This window comes from Dermochelys coriacea, chromosome 4 (genome assembly GCF_009764565.3).
Source record: "Dermochelys coriacea isolate rDerCor1 chromosome 4, rDerCor1.pri.v4, whole genome shotgun sequence".
Classification (NCBI taxonomy): domain Eukaryota; kingdom Metazoa; phylum Chordata; order Testudines; family Dermochelyidae; genus Dermochelys; species Dermochelys coriacea.
In genome coordinates, this window is record NC_050071.1 from 118,355,087 (window position 1) to 118,373,875 (window position 18,789).

The following is an 18,789-nucleotide window of genomic DNA, read 5'->3' on the forward strand; positions in this document are numbered from 1 at the left end:
AAAAGGAGTACTTGTGGCACCTTAGAGACTAACAAATTTATTAGAGCATAAGCTATCCGATGAAGTGAGCTGTAGCTCACAAAAGTTTATGCTCTAATAAATTTGTTAGTCTCTAAGGTGCCACAAGTACTCCTTTTCTTTTCACATATACATGGTTACAGCAGCTCATGAAAAACAATTGTACTTTTGTACTTCTGTGTGCTCTTCCACCCAAGGATCCTGCCAAGCTTCATGGGCATTATTAGCTAAGACTCATGGCACCACTGTGAGATAAATAGGTATTATTATCCTCATTTTACAAAGTGGAGCACAGAGGTACAGAGAAACTAAGAAACTTCTCCAAAGTCAGATGGGAAGTTTGTGGCAGTGCTGGGACTAAAACACAGATTACATGGAGCTGAACATAAGCTACAAGATTAGCTTTCCCCTCTAACAGTTTCAAAAATCTGCAAACCAACCTGAACAATTAAAAAAATTTACTTTATTCATTAGTTATTTCATATAGTAAGTATAAAACAATGGGAATTCATGAATAAAATCATGTTTAACTCATAAGGACTTATATACAATACCATATCTAAATCTATACAGTGTCTGTACTTTCTTACAGTGTACTCAGGAAGATAACATATTATTTTTCTCAGTCCGAAAATTAAACAGAATTTTCCCCATCTAAATAACAGATTATGTTTCCAGTTTATATTATAAAACATTTTGCTAAAAACTGAGGGTAAGATTTTCAAAGGTGCCTAAGTAATTTAGAAGCATAGGTCTGATGGATAGTCAATGGGATCTTTGCTCCTAATTTTTGAAAAATCCCACCTAGAGGCAACATTCAGAGGAGAACTGCATCAATACAAATAACTCAGAAAATATATCTTGTTTCCACATGGTGAGCCTCAGATGATTTAGACAGCAAAAGATTCAGACACATTTTGGTTAACTTTACTCTACAATAATATTGAAGTGTCTATCTAAAAAAAGTACAATAAAATATGTGGGGGAATGAATGATATTGAATATTAAGTTCTATTAACTATAGTCTTGTTTATTAAAATAGTTGTAGAACCTGTTAATATCAACCAGCTGCTGTATTCACTCTGTCACCGTTTCATTTATTCAGTCATGCATTCAACCCATTGTTCACTGGGATTGTTTATAGATTATGTTTTGCAATAGACCTCAAAGAGTGAGGCAGCTGAATGCATACGATAGAAAATAGAAAAAGGCATTGCAAGGTTAACAACAATTATCCAAGGTTCAAAGCCAAAAACTATTTCTTCCAGTCCATTGTCATACTCTGGGCGGCAACCAAATGCTGGTGGAATCCAAAGCTGCGTGGAAAGAAAACAACATTGGTATCAGTCATCATCATCATCTTCATCAAGTGATGCTTGCCTATTGTGACTATTGTGGTATAACATACTCATTCCTTCGATACTGCAAATGAACCAATATCATTTGGTATCAAAGATCGTTGAGCCCAATTCTCCATTCACATGGATTTCAGCAGTTACTCCCTGGTTTATTCCAGTGTAAGCAAGTAGAGAATCAGGACCTCTGTCTTGCTTAAAGCTAACAGCTTTGGCCTGAGTTCCTATTCCATATAATACATTAAGAGGTGGCTTGTAATGCAAAACTGTGTTGTACTTACAATATAATGTATATTGCTTAGTTCCATAGCAAGATTTCTGGAAAGTACTGTCAGTTTTTAGGGCCAGATTTTAAAGGTATTTAGGGGTTGTTCCATTCAACATTCACAGCCTAAGTGAATGAAACAAGTAAGTCCTATTTTCAAGAATTATTTAGGCATATAGCAGCCTAAGTCCTGCTGACTTTCAGTGCAACTTGGGCTCCTGAGGGCCAGAATTTTAAATGTGTTTAGGTGTCTAAAATGCAGATAGATACCTAGTGGGATTTTCCAAAGTGCCCAGACAGAGTTAGGTACATAGGGACTTTTGAAAACCCCACTAAAAAAGACCTGTCTGCATCTTTAGACACCTAAATATCTTTAAAAATCTGGCCTCAGGCACCTATCTTCATCTTCAGATACCTAAATAACTTTAAAATGTTGCCCTTGGGCCTTGCAGTGCTGAGCAGAGCAATGCCTAAATACCTTTAAAACTGGGGCCTTAGTGACTTTTATAAAACAATTCCACAGCAAGTAAATGAACCCTTATCATCAAGGGATTCTTGTCTAAATGTGTGTACATAATTAATAGTTACTTAAAGGAGAGCTACATTTGTGTATTGAGTTGACAGATAAATAAACCCCTTAGGCCATGTTACACTGAAGTTTTACCAAAAAAAAAAATTTAAAAAATTCCCACAGGCAGTATCACAGGGACAACTGAACCAGTCTTAGCACTAGTGTGAGACCTAGTGTAGACAAGGATCCCATGGAAGGGCCCACTTTTACCATCATATTAAACCTATAATTTGGGGCTAGTTATTTCACAGAATATGGTCCTATCTTGGAAGGTGATGAGTGCTTTCAGTTGAGGAAGTACAGTATGTTGCAGAATCAGGCCCATAGTGTTTCTGGTTTGGGGAAGTTGGGGGAGGGAGGGGGGGAGTTATGAACACCAGAGTTACAAACTGACCAGGCAACCACAGACAGCAACCGGTCAGGCAGCAACAGAGTTTTTTCTTAAAAAGCAAATATAGTACATTACTGTATTAAACATAAATTATTGAAAAAAAGAGTTTAAAATAAAAGGTTTGACATGGTAAGGAAACTGTTTCTCTACTTGTTTCATACAAATTAAGACCGTTAAAAGCAGCATTTTTCTTCTGCATAGTAAAGTTTCAAAGCTGTATTAAGTTAATATTAAGTTGTAAACTTTTGAAAGAACAGCCACATTTTGTTCAGTTATGAATAACCTCCATTTCTGAGGTGTTCATAACTGAGGTTTTACTGAATGTACAGTACATTTTTACATAACTACGTACAAAGTTTAGCCTAAAAATGTAGTAATTGGAGAAGCAGCTGCTCCTACACAAGCTAAAAAAAGGGACTTTAAAGGGTTTTGTATTGTCAGTGTCCTCAAAGCAAATCTGTTTGGCAGAGCAGGTAGTAGCATTGGCTAGTCACCCACATACAGTCTCATCTGAGACTCGGACGGCTAGCCCAGGCTGTTGCTAGGATCACTCAAACTACACTGCTATTTTTAGCACACTAGTTCAATCAAAAAGTTAATGCATGTACCCAAGCCAGAAATTACATCTCCAGCTACAGTGTAGATGTACCCTAAAAAAGAAACTGTGAAGTCATAATGATGTGGCTATGTCATCATTCTCAGATCGGGGAGGGGGCTGGCTGACTGACATGTAATGGCAAACAGCTAAAAAGTGACAATTTTTAAGTGCTTATATACAAATGCTAGAAGTCTAAATAATAATATGGGTAAAGTAGAGTGCCTCATATTAAATGAGGATATTGATATAATAGGCATCACAGAAACTTGGTGAAATGAGGATAATCAATGGGACACAGTAATACCAGGGTACAAAATATATTGGAAGGACAGAACAGGTCATGCTGGTGGGGGAATGGCACTATATGTAAAAGAAAGCATAGAATCAAATGAAGTAAAAATCTTAAATGAACCAAATTGTACCATAGAATCTCTATGGATAGTAATTCCATACCTGAACAATAAGAATACAGAAGTAGGGATATACTACCGACCTCTTGACCAGGATGGTATAGTGATTGTGAAATGTTCAGGGAGATTAGAGAGGCTATAAAAATAAAAAAACTCAGTAATAATGAGGTATTTCAACTATCCCCTATTGATTGGGTACATGTCACCTTAGGACACAGAGATAAAGTTTCTTGATGCTTTAAGTGACTGCTTTTTGGAGCAGCTGGAACCCATAAGAGGAGAGGCAATTCTTGATTTAGTCCTAAGTGGAGCACAGGATCTGGTCCAAGAGGTGAATATAGCTGGACTGTTTGATAATAGTGATCATAATATAATTAAATTTAGCATCCCTGGGGCTGGCAAAACACCACAGCAGCCCACCATGGTAGCATTTAATTTCAGAATGAGGTACTACACAAAAATGAGGAAGTTAATTAAATAGAACTTAAAAAGCACAGTGCCAAAAGTGAAATCCCTGCAAGCTGCATGGAAACTTTTTAAAGACAGCATAATAGTCTCAACTGAAATGCATACCCCAAATTAAAAAACATAGTAAGAGAACCAAAAAAGTGCCACCATGGCTAAACAACAAAGTAGAAGAAGTAGTGAGAGGCAAAAAGGCATCCTTTTAAAAAATGGAAGTTAAATCCTAGTGAGGAAAACAGAAAGGAGCATAAGCTCAAGCAAATGAAGGTAAAAATATAATTAGGAAGGCCAAAATAAAATATTGAAGAACAGCTAGCCAAAGATTCAAAAAGTAATAGCAAAAAAAATTTTAAGTACATAAGAAGCAGGAAGCCTGCTAAACAACCAGTGGGGCCACTGGATGATCAAGATGCTAAAGGAGCACTCAAGGACTATAAGGACATTGAGGAGACACTAAATGAATTAATCGGTCTTCACAGCTCAGGATGTGAGGGAGATTCCCAAATCTGAGCCATTCCTTTTAGGTGACAAATTTGAGGAACTGTCCCAGATTGAGGTGTCATTAGAGGAGGTTTTGGAACAAATTGATAAATTAAACATATGTCACCAGGACCAGGTGGTATTCACCCAAGAGTTCTAAAGGAACTCAAATGTGAAATTGCAGAACTACTAATTGTGGTTTGTAACCTGTCATTTAAATCAGCTTCTGTACCAAATGACTGGAAGATAGCGAATGTGATGCCAATTTTTAAAAAGTGCCCCAGAAATGATCCTGGCAATTACAGGCCAGTAAACTTGATTTCAGAACCAGGCAAACTGGTTGAAACTATAGTAAAGAACAGAATTGTCAGACACATAGATTAACATAATTTGTTGGGGAAGAGTCAACAAGGTTTTTGTAAAAGGAAATAATTCCTCACCAATCCAATAGAATTCCTTGAGGGGGTCAACAAGCATGCAGACAAGGAGGATCCACTGGATATAGTGTACTTAGATTTTCAGAAAGCCTTTGACAAGGACCCTTACCAAAGGCTCTTAAGCAAAGTAAGTTGTCATGGAATAAGAGCTAAGCTCCTCTCATGGATCAATAACTGGTTAAAAGGTAGGAAACAAAGGGTAGGAATAAATGGTCAGTTTTCAGAATGGAGAGAGGTAAATAGTGGTGTCCCTCAGGGGTCTGTTCTGGTCTCAGTCCTATTCAACATATTCATAAATGATCTGGAAAAAGGGGTAAACAGTGAGGTGGCAAAATTTGCAGATGATACAAAACTACTCAAGATAGTTAAGTCCAAAAGAGACTGTGAAGCGCTGCAAAGAGATCTGTGATGGGGCATCTGCCCCACACTGGCTCATAAGGGGTTAATAGAGCCCTAGGGTGGCTGTGCAGGAGACAGACAATTAGAGAGGGGCTGCGAGGAGCAGCCAATCAGGGCTGGGCTGGCCCATATAAGAAGGGCTGCAGAGCAGCTTCAGGTTTCAGAATAGCAGCTGTGTTAGTCTGTATTCGCAAAAAGAAAAGGAGGCTCTAAGGTGCCACAGGTACTCCTTTTCTTAGAGCAGCTTCAGTTGCTCCCTGGAGATCAAGGAGGAAGACTGGATGCCTTGAAGGAGGAAGAATGCTAGCATTTTAGACAGAGCAGTGCTGGGCAGGATCGGGGAGTAAGAGTGAGCTCCTGGCTGACTGCCAAGACTGGCATGCTGAGGCCCTGAGATAAGGGCAGAGATGGGGCTGCGGGGAAGCGGCCCAGGGAAGTAGACTGAGACTGGAGGAGACGCAGCATGTGGCTGTCATCTACAGAGTCCCTGGGTCCTCCCCTCATTCCCCCCTCACCACTGAGGAAGTGGCTGGAGCGAGGGACTGAGATAGTGTCCCCGCAGAAGGCGGGATTACAGAGTGTGGCACAGCCAGAGGGCTGCGTCCTGAAGGGGACATTGCAGTCTTTGGAGGGAAGTGGGTCTTGGAGCAGAAGTGATGGTGGTGAGACTCTAACAGAAGAGGGCACACCCTTAGCAGAGCTGATCCCTGGAGCATCCAGCAGGGGGTGCTGCAGTGGCAAGTCCCATCCCATCACAGAATCTCACAAAACTGAGTAACTGGGCAACAAAATTCAAAGTATAAATGCAAAGTAATGCACTTTGGAAAACATAATCCCAACTATACATACAAAATTATGGGGTCTAAATTAGCTGTTACCACTCAAGAAAGAGATCTTGGAGTGACTATGGATAGTTCTCTGAAAACATCCACTCAATGTGCAGCAGCAGTCAAAAAAGCTAGCGGAATGTTGGAAATCATTAAGAAAGATAATAAGACAGAAAATATCATATTGCCTCTATATAAATCCAGGGTCCGCCCACATCTTGAATACTAAGTGCTGATGTGGTCTCCCCATCTCAAAAAGGACATATTGGAATTGGGAAAAGTTCAGAAAAGGGCAACAAAAATTATTAGGAACAGCTAATCATGGAATCGCTTCCATATGAGGAGAGAGTAATAAGATTGGGACTTTTCAGCTTGAAAAAGAGACGAGTAAGGGAAGATATGATAGAGGTCTATAAAATCATGACTGGTATGGAGAAAGTAAATAAGGAAGTGTATTTACTCCTCCTCATAACACAAAAACTAGGGATCACCAAATGAAATTCATAGGTAGGAGGTTTAAAACAAACAAAAGGAAGTATTTCAACACACAACACATAGTCAACCTTTGGAACTCTTTGCCAGAGGATGTTGTGAAGGCCAAGACCATAACAGAGTTCAAAAAAGAACTAGATAAATTTATGAAGGATAGGTCCGCCAATGGCTATTAGCCAGGATGGGCAGGGATAGTGTCCCTCGCCTCTGTTTGCCAGAACTGGCAATGGGCGACAGTGGATGGATCACTTGATGATTTCCTGTTCTGTTCATTCCTCTGTGGTACCTGACATTGGCCACTGTCGGAAGACAGGATACTGGGCTGGATGGACCTTTGGTCTGACCCAGTATGGCCGTTCTTATGTTATGTTCCTATCATAGAATCCTAGAATATCAGGGTTGGAAGGGACCTCAGGAGGTCATCTAGTCCAACCCCCTGCTCAAAGCAGGACCAATCCCCAATTTTTGCCCCAGATGCCTAAATGGCCCCCTCAAGGATGGAAGTCACAACCCTGGGTTTAGCAGGCCAATGCGCAAACCACTGAGCATAGTGGTTGACTGACAACCAATAAATTGACTGACAACTATTGAGTGGCCAATATGAAATGGGAGTCTTCTATTGGACCACTCTCCCCACTATAATAGTCACTAATTACATCCTGTCTTGTTAGCAGTCACAACAGAAAGACCAAGGATGGAGACTGAATTACTCTTTTCTCCTCTGTAAGTAGCCCTCCAGATCATTTTGGGGGGCATATTGAGAGGGCAGAGTTTCAGGGATCACTGCCTGTGCCATTCCTGTACTGTGGATAAACAGACTTTAGTCTCCAAGGTTAAATACCTTCTCCCATGCCTATTCCACTTCTAAGTAGACATTATTCCCCATTGGTGCAGTCAATCCACCTCCTTTCACAAGCACTAAAATTCACTTATTATAAAGAGTAAAACTGAGTAACATTAATATTCTTCGTCTTGGTGGTTTTAGAGAGCTTTTTGGTATTAATTTTGTGTATTATATTCAAAATACCTTACCGAAAGATTACACAGGAATAAAAATGCTGCAATGTTCTTCAGGATTCTCCTCTTATTGTTAACTGAGTTTCGACTGTACAGTGAGAAATCTGAGGTTGAGTGTCTGACTGGACTGCTAGCTTGACTCCTGACTTCATCAAAACCATCACCACCACTTCTTTCTCTCATGTAGATATTCTCATTGAACATGTATGGAAACTTTCCATTGTCCATATCAGCTGCTCCATTGTAAATTTCTTTGTATGATGGGGTAAGTGACAGAGTGCTCTGACTGGATACAGTTACTATTCGAAGAGTTTTAATGTCATCATTCATCTTTTCCTGTTCACGATGTATGGACTCAATGATAAAGAGGTTCTGAATATATTTCTCAATAATAACCAGGATGGAATAAGGCAGATTGTACCATGTGTATTTTGGATGTGCCTGGGCACAGATAGTTGCTAGGATAGAACCCCAAGAGAGGAGCCAGGAACCTGAAGCTGTGCCAATTAATAGGTCTGCATCAAGTTTCCTGGCAGGATTTTTTGAATTATCCATTGATCTTTCTTCTAGTCTGTAAATTAGAAGGGCGACAATTCCAGCTGCACACATAAGAGTCAGTACGGAGATAGCATATAAATAAAACATAGTAAGTGCTAACTCACTCTTGATTTTCGAACGTCCTATCTGAATTAAGTACACGACAACGATCGCTATTGTGCTAATCAGCACAATTAGTCCAAAAATCGTGCCCACTGTTATGCCATGAAACTTGAACAGTATTTTGTATTGGTGGTGGTGTTCTACTTTGCGTCCAATATTCTTCCACAGGACATAGAGCATTGTGGATGCTAAAATATGATACTCTATGTTGAAGGGATATAGGTAATACATTCCTTGAGAAAATATCGAACAGAGAGTTGTTGTACAATTACATTGGGGTGCATGGTCATCTAAATCTAAAAAGGAGAAAGAGATTAGATTTTTGTTGTGCAATAAATGTTTTTTCTTTTAAATAAGACAACACCATAACAAGGAGAATGATGATTTCAGTCAGACAGCTTGTGTCGTACATTTAGTCACCTGAAAAAAAAAATTTAGCTGGGTGTTGGATACTAAAATCACTAGTCTAAGAGCAACTTTTGCATCTCCTCCAAAACTTGAAAGACAGCCTTATTACAATTTCTAGGCAAAATCCTCATCAAAAGTGAATGTTAAAATTTCACACGCATCTCTTAAAGTTTAGCACGGTTTTGATGAGAACAATGTATTTAAAAAATTTAAGATTCCAAACCAGTAGGGGCTTGATTCTGCTGCCATTCTACAGATGAAACTCCTACAGAAGCTAATATGAGTTCCATATCTGGAACAGATGCAGAATTGAGTCCTAACTGTGTAGGGCCTAGTTCCCCTTTCAGTTATACACCAATGTAACTCCACTGACTTTATTCCTGATTTACATATGTATAAGTGACAGGATAATTGGTCCTTATATACTTACACTTAAATATTACCAATATTTTAATTTAAAATAAAATATTTAAAAATCAATTCCCTTCCCATTTATCTCCCAAACTGTGAATTATAGCTTCTACCAGCTGTTGTTGGGAAAACACAGGCTCAGTCTTGTCAGGCTAGTAAAGGAGAAACTAATTATCACTTTTATTTTGCGTTGAATTTATCTGTAATATGTAAATTTATATATATGGGACAAATTTTCAAACAGGTACTTCGACTGTAGTACTATAGTGTACTTTGACTTTCCGAAAGCCTTTGACAAGGTCCCTCTCCAAAGGCTGTTAAACAAACCAAACAGCCATGGGATAAGAGTGAAAAGTCCCCTCATGAATCAGTAACTGGTTAAAAGATAGGAAACAAAGGTTAGGAATAAATGGACAGTTTTCACAATGGGGAGAGGTAAATAGTGCATCCCCCCAAGGATCGGTACTGGCACCTGTGCTTTTCAAGATAAGAATGGTCATACTGGGTCAGACCGTTGGTCCATCTTGCCCAGTATGTCATCTTCTGACAGTGGCCGGTGCCAGATGCTTCAAAGGGGAGTGAACAAAACAAGCCAGTGAGCCACTTTCCGTCACCCAGTCCCAGCTTCTAGAAGTCAGGTGTTTCAGGACACCAAGTCAAAGTACACTATATCCATTGATCACCCTTGTTAAAGTTTGTTGACGCCCCTCAAAGAAGTCTAACAGACTGGTGAAACAAGATTTTCGTTTACAAAACCATGTTGACTCTTTCCCATCATATCACGTTCATATATGTATCTGATAATTCTGTTCTTTACTATAGTTTCAATCAATTTGCCTAGTACTGACGTTAGGCTTACCAGCCTGTAATTGTCAGGATCACCTCAGTAACCTTTTAAAAAAATCAGCTACACATTAGCTATCCATCAGTCATCTGGTACAGAAGGTGGTATAAGTGAGAGGTTACATACCAGTTAGTAGCTCTACAATTTCATATTTGAGTTCCTACAGAACTCTTGGGTGAATACCATCTGGTCCCAGTGACTTACTGCTCTTTAATTTATCAATTTGTTCTAACACCTCCTTTACTGACACACCAATCTGGGACAGTTCCTTAGATTTGTCACCTAAAAATAGTGGCTCAGGTATAGTAATTTCCTTCATATACTCTGCATTGAAGACGAATGCAAATAATTCATTTTGCTTTTCTGCAATGGCCTTGTCTTCCCTGAATGCTCCTTTAGCATCTCAATTATCCAGTGGCCCCGCTGATTGTTTGGCAGGCTTCCTGCTTCTGATATACTAAAAAAAACATTTGCTGTTAGTTTTTGTGTCTTTTGCTAGTTGCTCTTCAAAGTCTTTTTTAGCCTACTTAATTATACTTTTCAATAAATCGGGTTTGCCAGAATTTATGCTTCTCTTTTCCTCAGTACAATTTGACTTCCAATTTTTAAAATATGTATGTCTTTCTGTTTCTAACCACATCTTTTATACTGTTGTTTAGACGTGGTGGCATTTTTTGGTCCTCTTACTTGTTTTGTTTGTTTTTGGGGAGGGGGCCTCTATTTAGTTTGAGCCTCTATTGTGGGGGTTTTTAAAACTTCCATGCAGCTTGCAGGCATTTCACTCTTGTGATTATTCTTTTTAATTTCATCTAACTAGCCTCCTCATTTTTGTTTAGTTCCCCTTTTTGAAGTTAAATGCTACTGTGGTGGGGGCTTTGGGTATTTACTCCCTACAAGGATGTTAAATTTAACATATTCATAAATGACCTGAAAAAGGGGGTGAATAGTGAGGTGGCAAAATTTGCAGATGATACAAAATTATTCAATACAGTTAAGTCCATAGATGACTGTGAAGAGTTACAAAAGGATCTCCTAAACTGGGTGACGGAGACAAAATGGCAGATGAAATTTAGTGCTGATAGTTGAAAAAAAGTACATTGGAAAAAATAATCCCAACTATACATACAAAATGATGGGGTCTAAATTAGCTGTTACCACTCAAGAAAGAGATCTTGGAGTTATTGTGGATAGTTCTCTGAAAACATCCATTCAATGTGCAGCAGCAATCAAACTAACAGAATGATAGGAACCATTATGAAATGGAAAGATAATAAAAATATCTAAAAAGAAAATATCATAATGCCATTATATAAATCCATGGTATTCCCACATCTGGAATACCGTGTGCAGTTCTGGTTGCACCATCTCAAAAAAGATATATTAGAATTGGAAAAGATGTAGAGAAGGGCAACAAAAATGATTAGGGGTAGGGAACAGCTTCCATACATGGAGAGATTAAAAAGAGTGGAACCGTTCACCTTAGAAAAGAGACGACAGGATATGGGAGGATATGATACAGGTCTATAAAATCATGAATGATGTAGAGAAATTAAATAGGGAGGTGTTATTTACCCCTTCACATAACACAAGAACTAGGAGTCACCCAATGAAATTAATAGGTAGGAGGTTTAAAACAACCATAAGAAGTAATTCTTCACACAACACACAGTCAACCTGTGGAACTCATTTTCAGGAGATGTTGTGAAGGCCAAAAGTATAACTGGGTTCAAAAAAGAATCAAATAAGTTCATGGAGGATAGGTCCATCAATGGCTATTAGTTAAAATGGTCACAAACGCAATCCCCAATCTCCCTAAACCTCAACCTGCCAGAAGCTGGTACTGGTCAAGAGGAATCATTCAAATTGCCTTGTTCTGTTCATTCCCTCTCTCTGAAGCAAATGGCATTGGCCACTGTCAGAAGGCAGGATACTGGGCTAGAGGGACCATTGGTCTGCCCGAGTATGGCTGTTTTTATGTGCTAATTTGGTTCTAAAATTTCACCCACAAATATTTGTGCCTGTGGGTTTTTTTTTTAGTGCAAACTACACAGAGGTGCAAACAAATAGAATTCTCAAATCATTACTTGGTGTGGAACACATGTTAATACAGAGATTGTCTCATGGATCACTTACTCCAGTCATCCCCAATTGCATGGACTATCTTTTACCATTTGCAATTGCATCTCCTCTGTGGCAACCATAGCCATTTATTACATAGAAAAGTAATACAGTAAAACCTCAGAGTTATGGACACCTCGGGAATGGAGGTTGTCCATAACTCTGAAATGTGCGTAATTCCAAACAAGACTTTATGGACTTCAGCCACTGGGGGAGGGGGGCTGGGGCTGCAGCCGTGGGGGTGGGGCAGAGCTCTGGGTAGGGGGCAGTCAGAGCTTCTGACCCTTGGGAGCACTAGGGCTCAGGCCTTTAGATCTGGAGCATGCGCTGGGGCTCGGGGCTTCAGCCCTGTGGCTTTGCTTCCAGTTTCAGCCTTGTGGGCAGCGGGGAGGGGCACCAGGGCTCAGGGCTTCAGCCTTTTGGCTCCGTTCCTGGCTTCTGCCATAGGGGGGCAGGGCTCAGGGCTCCCCATGGCTCCACTCCCAGTTTCAGTGGGGTAGAGGGGACATACCAGAGCTCGGGGCTTTAGCTATGGGGAGAGTGCTGGGGCTGAAATCAGTGCTCCCCTCGTAGCTAAAGCCCCGAGCCCCAGAACCGCCCATGGGGCTGAAGCCAGGAAAGTCGTCATCAGTCTGAAGCCCCAGGCTGAAACCAGGAGTAGAGCCATGGGGCTGAAGCCCCAAGTCCCAGTGCTCCCCCCAGATCTCAAGCCCTGAGCCATGGTGCTCCCAAGGGTCAGAAGCCATGACCCCCACCCTGCCCAGAGCCCTGACACCCCCCTGCCTGTGGTTGCAGCCTTAACCCCCACTCCCAAGCTGAAGACCTGAGCCCCAGGGCTAAAGTCCAGAGGCAGTAAAGTATTTCCTTTTTTTGTGTCTCTGTGTGTCTCCGCTGCTGCCTGATTACTTCCGGTTCCAGAGGATGTCCAGCTGACTGGTAAGTCCAGAACTCTGGTGCTCATATCTTTGAGGTTCTGAATGTTTTGAATGTACTTTAGCTGTCTCTAAATGTAATTTAACAGATGAAAACTAGGAAGGAAGCCAATAACCTGCTTTCTGCTGGCCACTGGCATGTACTCCACAGACCACCAGTGCTCTATGCAGTACAACTGGAGAAAATCTCTGAACTACATATCTAAATACTGGATCTGCAGCAGCAATCAGGTAATGTGGCATCTGGATTCTATTTGTACCTATACGGGATAGAACTTGTAAACTGCAGGTATAGAACTTTGGGTCCAATTTCAGAGGTAGTTTTTGAACATGTGGACTATATTATTAATAGGGTGACAAGGTGTCCGGTTTTCAGAACACCCAGTCGAAAAGGGACCCTGGCAGTCCAGTCAGCACCTGTGCTGGGAGGGGGGAGCGGTGCCTGCAGGCGAGAGCAGCGCACAGAGCCACCTGCTTGCCTCTCTCTAGGAGCTGGACCTGCTGCGGGCTGCTTCTGGGGTGCAGAGCGATCTGCGGTGCCAGGACAGGCAGGCAGCCAGCCTGAGCACCCACGCTGAGTTGCTGACCAGGAGCCACCACAGGTAAGCTTGTGCCTCAGCCCCGTGCCCCAATCCCCTGCCCCAGCCCCAGCCCTGAGCCCCCCAAACCAGGAACCCCCTCCTGCACTCCAAACCCCTCATCACAGGCCCCAGCCCTGAGCCCCCCCCAACCTGGAGCCCCCTTCTGCACTTCAACCCCTCATCTCCAGCCCTATCCCAGAGCCTGCACCCCCAGCCAGAGCTCTTACCCCCTCCAGCAAGCCAACTCCCTTCCCCAGCCTAGAGTCCCCTCCTGCACCTTGAACACCTCATTTCTGGCCCCACCCTAAAGCCTGCACCCCCATTTAGATTCCTCATCTCCTCCTGCACCCCCAACCCCCCTGCCCCAGCCCAGTGAAAGTGAGTGAGGGTAGGGGAGAGCAAGCCACCAAGAGAGGGGGAATGTAATGAGTTGGGGTGGGGCCACAGGCAAAGGGGCGGGGCAAGGGTGTTCCGTTTTGTGCCAATAGAAAATTGGCAATCCTAATTATTAAGTATATTTTTTACCAGTTTTGGAATTTACCTTGAACTCTACTGGAAGCAATGGAAAATTGCAAACTATTTTCAGCTAATCTGCAATAGAGAGAGGCAAAAATGTGGTTGGTTTGGGTTTTGGTTTTGAAAAACCCAAACCAGGGGTTGTTAAGATCCAGGTGCTACTGGATTCACTTGGGGAAAAAATATTTACACCAAAGCTGTAAGCATATTCCCTCCTTGCATATGTCTGGCTCTCCTCCCCGTCACCTGCAGTGAGGATTAGTATGATTCCAAACAATCCTACAGAACAATTTTGGGATCAGAAGAGAAGTACCCTCACCTGCAGAGTGCATTTATCTCCCATTTAAGCTGCTGTCTATCCTCAACCTCCCTTGATTTCATTGGGAGTTGAAAGTGCTCAGCACCTCAGAGGATCATGTTCATAATTTGTCAAAGTCTGTGCCATATTATCAGTGGAGAAAATTGTCTAGTATGAGAAGAGACTCTTACAATACAGAAGACAAACCGGCACTGACATACAAAATCTTTACTTCAGTAGCGCTAATTGAAGGGGGCTGGGTAAGGGGCAGAGGAGAGCAAATGCTGCTCCACCCCATCCCGAAGGGTTTTGCACTTGCTTAACGTTCCATAGACTGCAGAGCGGGGAAGCAGGTTCACCACCTGAGCACTTTTAAGCAGTGGTCCAATACTAAATAAGTACAGCTGCTGCCAGAGTGGTCTGGAACATCGCTTTGGCTGTGCAGTTGCAATGCCACTCCCCTCCCCGTCACCCCTAGCCTGGTGCACCGGAAGTTTGTTCCTGTACGGTGGAGTGCAGGGAAGTCTGCTGAGAATTCAACTCCTGGTGCCACTGGCTCATATACTGTGTTAGTAAGAGAGAGGAGAAACTCCCCAGCCAAGGAAGACCCTGCAGGAAGAGGACCAGAAAATGAGTGGGGACCAGAACGGGGTCCCGGGTGCGGGTGGAACAGGGTCTGGAATTTGCTTACCCTCCTTAAGAAATATCTGCTTGGTGCCACCAGAGCAGTTCCATTGAATTCAGTGGGACTCCTCACCTGACAGGCTTTGCAGGATTGGGCCCATGTCATGCAGGATGCTTACCACTAGCAATATGGCAACAATTAAAATCTCGTTTAACTACATTCTTTGTTCAATTACCCTCTGTGCTTTCTTACTGGATAGGTGCTTTGAGGATTTTATACATCAAAATAAATGTTAACAACATGCCTTTTTTTAGAGTCTGTGGACATTGTTGTTACTCTGGTCCTGATTCACTAAGGTGCTGAGAACCATCAGTTCCCACTGAAGTAAATGGGAGTTGCGGGTGATCAGGACCATTATTCTTATGTATGAACCATTGCAGGTGATCAGGACCTTATTATGTATGGTACGATACTTACCATTGACCTGGTGGGATACCATATTTAGAATGATCATGCATTATAGCAGAACTTCCAAAAATGTACCAACCCTTTAGCTTACCTATTGTTATGTTTCCAAAACCAAGTGTGATTAGTCTTTCCTTGTGTTCATTGAGTAGGTGTTTTGATTCTGTTAACACTCCATTTGTCCACAGGAGTAAATTTGTAAACACGGAATGGATCACCCCAAACCTAGAAAATAGATTAGTTATCGATACAATCTGTACAAAGGATTTCACCCCATCTATCTTAAATGGAATCCATCACTTTTTACAGGGTACAACGATTGACACTACTTTACTCCTCAATAGCTGTAAAACAAGTCTTCTTACAGCATGCTTCACGGTGAAACAGGTTAGATAGGTGAGTCTTTCAGGATGTTATAAAAAGGCAGTGGTTTAATCTATTAAATTGCATTGTAAGTAGGATGCTGCTCTTATTTGCTACAATCTCTTATACAATGGCATTGTTTATATTTATATGATGGCATTATGGAATAGCATACGTCATTCTTTGGAAATAGTCATATTATATATGTTTCAGAGTAGCAGCCATGTTAGTCTGTATTCGCAAAAAGAAAAGGAGTGCTTGTGGCACCTTAGAGACTAACGAATTTATTTGAGCATAAGCTTTGGTGAGCTACAGCTCACTTGAAGTGAGCTGTAACTCACCAAAGCTTATGCTCAAATAAATTCGTTAGTCTCTAAGTTGCCACAAGTACTCCTTTTCATATATTATATAGCAACTTTCTGGATGGGTTTTTATGAAAGTTCACATTTATGACAACTATTTACTAATCTAAACAGGAATTGGTTTATGTTAATAGGCTCTACTGCTCCCACTCTTGCACCAGGTACCTCAAACCATTCTGCACTCCTTCCTCACATCCACTGTAGTCATCCTTTCCTTACAGAGATTCCTCTGCCTTCTCCAGATTCCGCTCCATTCATTTCCATCTACTGAACAAGATTTCTTGATTGAAATTGTCAAAGCCACATAGGGGATTTAGCCACACAGTTCCAATTAAAATAAATGGGAATTGTGTGGTTAAACACCCTAGGAGGCTTTGAAATCTCAGTCTCGGAATGTGATCCAATCGGGGGCAAGAGAAAGATGTCTGGGATAAGCAATGAGATAATGGGTCAAAACATAACAGTAATTACAAACTGTGATTTTTGACCCATTATTATAGAATACTGTGGTATTTTTGCTAAGAGTGAGCCAGTCTTGGTCCCTCCACTTCCCATTGTTTACCACAGACTTCTTTCTTTTGCACCAAGTTTCCAATCTGTTTGCATGCCTTCTTCTGGTCAGCTTCTCTGATCAATTCTTTATCTTGCCTTTGCACAAAGTCCCAGATTCAGAGGTAACACACTATAAGCAATCCACTTATAAATAGATCTTATTTCAATAGCTCACACTGCAAGCCTTATTTTGAAAATAAACTAAAAGCATAGTATTTTACATGTTTAAACAAACAGAACAATATGTTTTAATGTCACCCTGTATAGAGGTACTGTAGAGCATATAACAAAGGCTCTATTGTTCTGCTGCAGTGAAGCTAATAATGGAAGTAAAGAACTAATACATCACAAATGTTTTCAAGAGCATTCCCACAGTTGTATAAACTGCCCCCAAATCCAACTAACAGTGTTAGTTAGTGGTATTGTGTGCGGATTTTCACAGTTGTGATGCATATAATCTGAGTTTTTAATTCAGGATTCAGAAACCTGTCTAAAAATGAAAGCCAAGTCTGGTCAGATATTTATTATTTGTATAACAGTAACACTTGGAAGCCCCAATCAAGGTCAGACCTCATTGGCTCTGTATAAAGACACAAGAAGAGAAAGTCCCTGGCTCAAAGAACTTACAATTTAAATTGACAAGACAAACAAAGGTGGGAGAAAAAACATAGTGAAAGTGACTTGCCTAAGGTCACACAGCAGGTGAACCAGCTCTCCTGGCTCCGAGCCATTGCTGTATCTATTGGACCACACTGCCTCCCTTGCTCAGGACAGCACACTGGATCACCTCATACTGTCCCTCACTCTTTCTATTTCACTCCTCACAGTGACTGTGTAAGGAAGCGGAGTAATATGCGGAACATGATACAAAGAGACTTGCTAAGAGCCACAGAGGGGGTCATTACTGCTGGCAAGATTTGGATTTATGAATTCCTGGCTCCGATTACTGAACCTGGGTCACTGGACCACTCCTGTCTCTACTCAATACATCAGAAAGCCTTATAGTCATAGGACTTGACTTGTTTTCTCTTCTATATGTTTACATAATTCTCACTGGTGTTCATGGGATTTATACACAAACCTAAAGTGAATAGAACCCATAGGCAAGTTTTCTGAGTCATTTTCTTATTTTGTTTTCTATAAATATTTGGCTAGCTCCTGTAGTTTGTTTTGCAGTGATGTTTCAAGATGAGCATTATGACATTTCATAGAATCATAGAAGATTAGGGTTGGAAGAGACCTCAGGAGGTCATCTAGTCCAACCCCCTGCTCAAAGCAGGACCAGCCCCAACTAAATCATCCCAGCCATGGCTTTGTCAAGCTGGGCCTTAAAAATCTCTAAGGATAGAGATTTCACCACCTCCTCAGGTGACCCATTCCAGTGCTTCACCATCCTTCTAGTGAAACAGTGTTTCCTAATATCCAGCTAGACCTCCCCAACTGCAACTTGAGGCCATTACTACTTGTTCTGTCATCTGCCACCACTGAGAACAGCCTAGCTCCATTCTCTTTGGAACCCCTCTTCAGGTAGTTGAACACTGCTATCAAATCCCCCCTCACTTTTCTCTTCTGCAGACTAAACAAGCCCACTTTGGCCCAATCCTCTAATTTGTCTAGGTCACTCTGGACCCTATCCCTACCCTCCAGCATATTTATCTCTTCCCCCCAGCTTAGTGTCATCCACGAACTTGCTGAGGGTGCAATCTATCCCATCGTCCAGATCATTAATAAAGATGTTGAACAAAACCGGCCTCAGGACCGACCCCTGGGGCACTCCGCTTGATACCGGCTGCCAACTAGACATCGAGCCATTGATCACTACTCGTTGAGCCCAACAATCTAGACAGCTTTCCATCCACCTTTGTCAGGCATCACTAGATAAACTTGTTGGCTTACATCTGAGGCACTTCATCATTGTACAATACCACA

The 18,789-nt window shown here is 41.5% G+C and overlaps 1 protein-coding gene across 1 annotated transcript in view; it reads right to left on the bottom strand.

The window, feature by feature from the left end:
* Nucleotides 1–461: 461 nt before the first annotated feature.
* Nucleotides 462–18,789, bottom strand: part of OTOP1 (otopetrin 1) — a 34,450-nt gene continuing 16,122 nt past the window's right edge. Inside the window, exons 4-6 of the mRNA XM_038400128.2 lie at nt 15,678–15,808; nt 7,741–8,681; nt 462–1,334 (exon numbers count right to left, since the gene is read on the bottom strand). Coding sequence (XP_038256056.1) covers nt 1,164–1,334; nt 7,741–8,681; nt 15,678–15,808 — 1,243 coding nt within the window. The 3' untranslated portion in view covers nt 462–1,163. The remainder of the gene's footprint in view (nt 1,335–7,740; nt 8,682–15,677; nt 15,809–18,789) is intronic.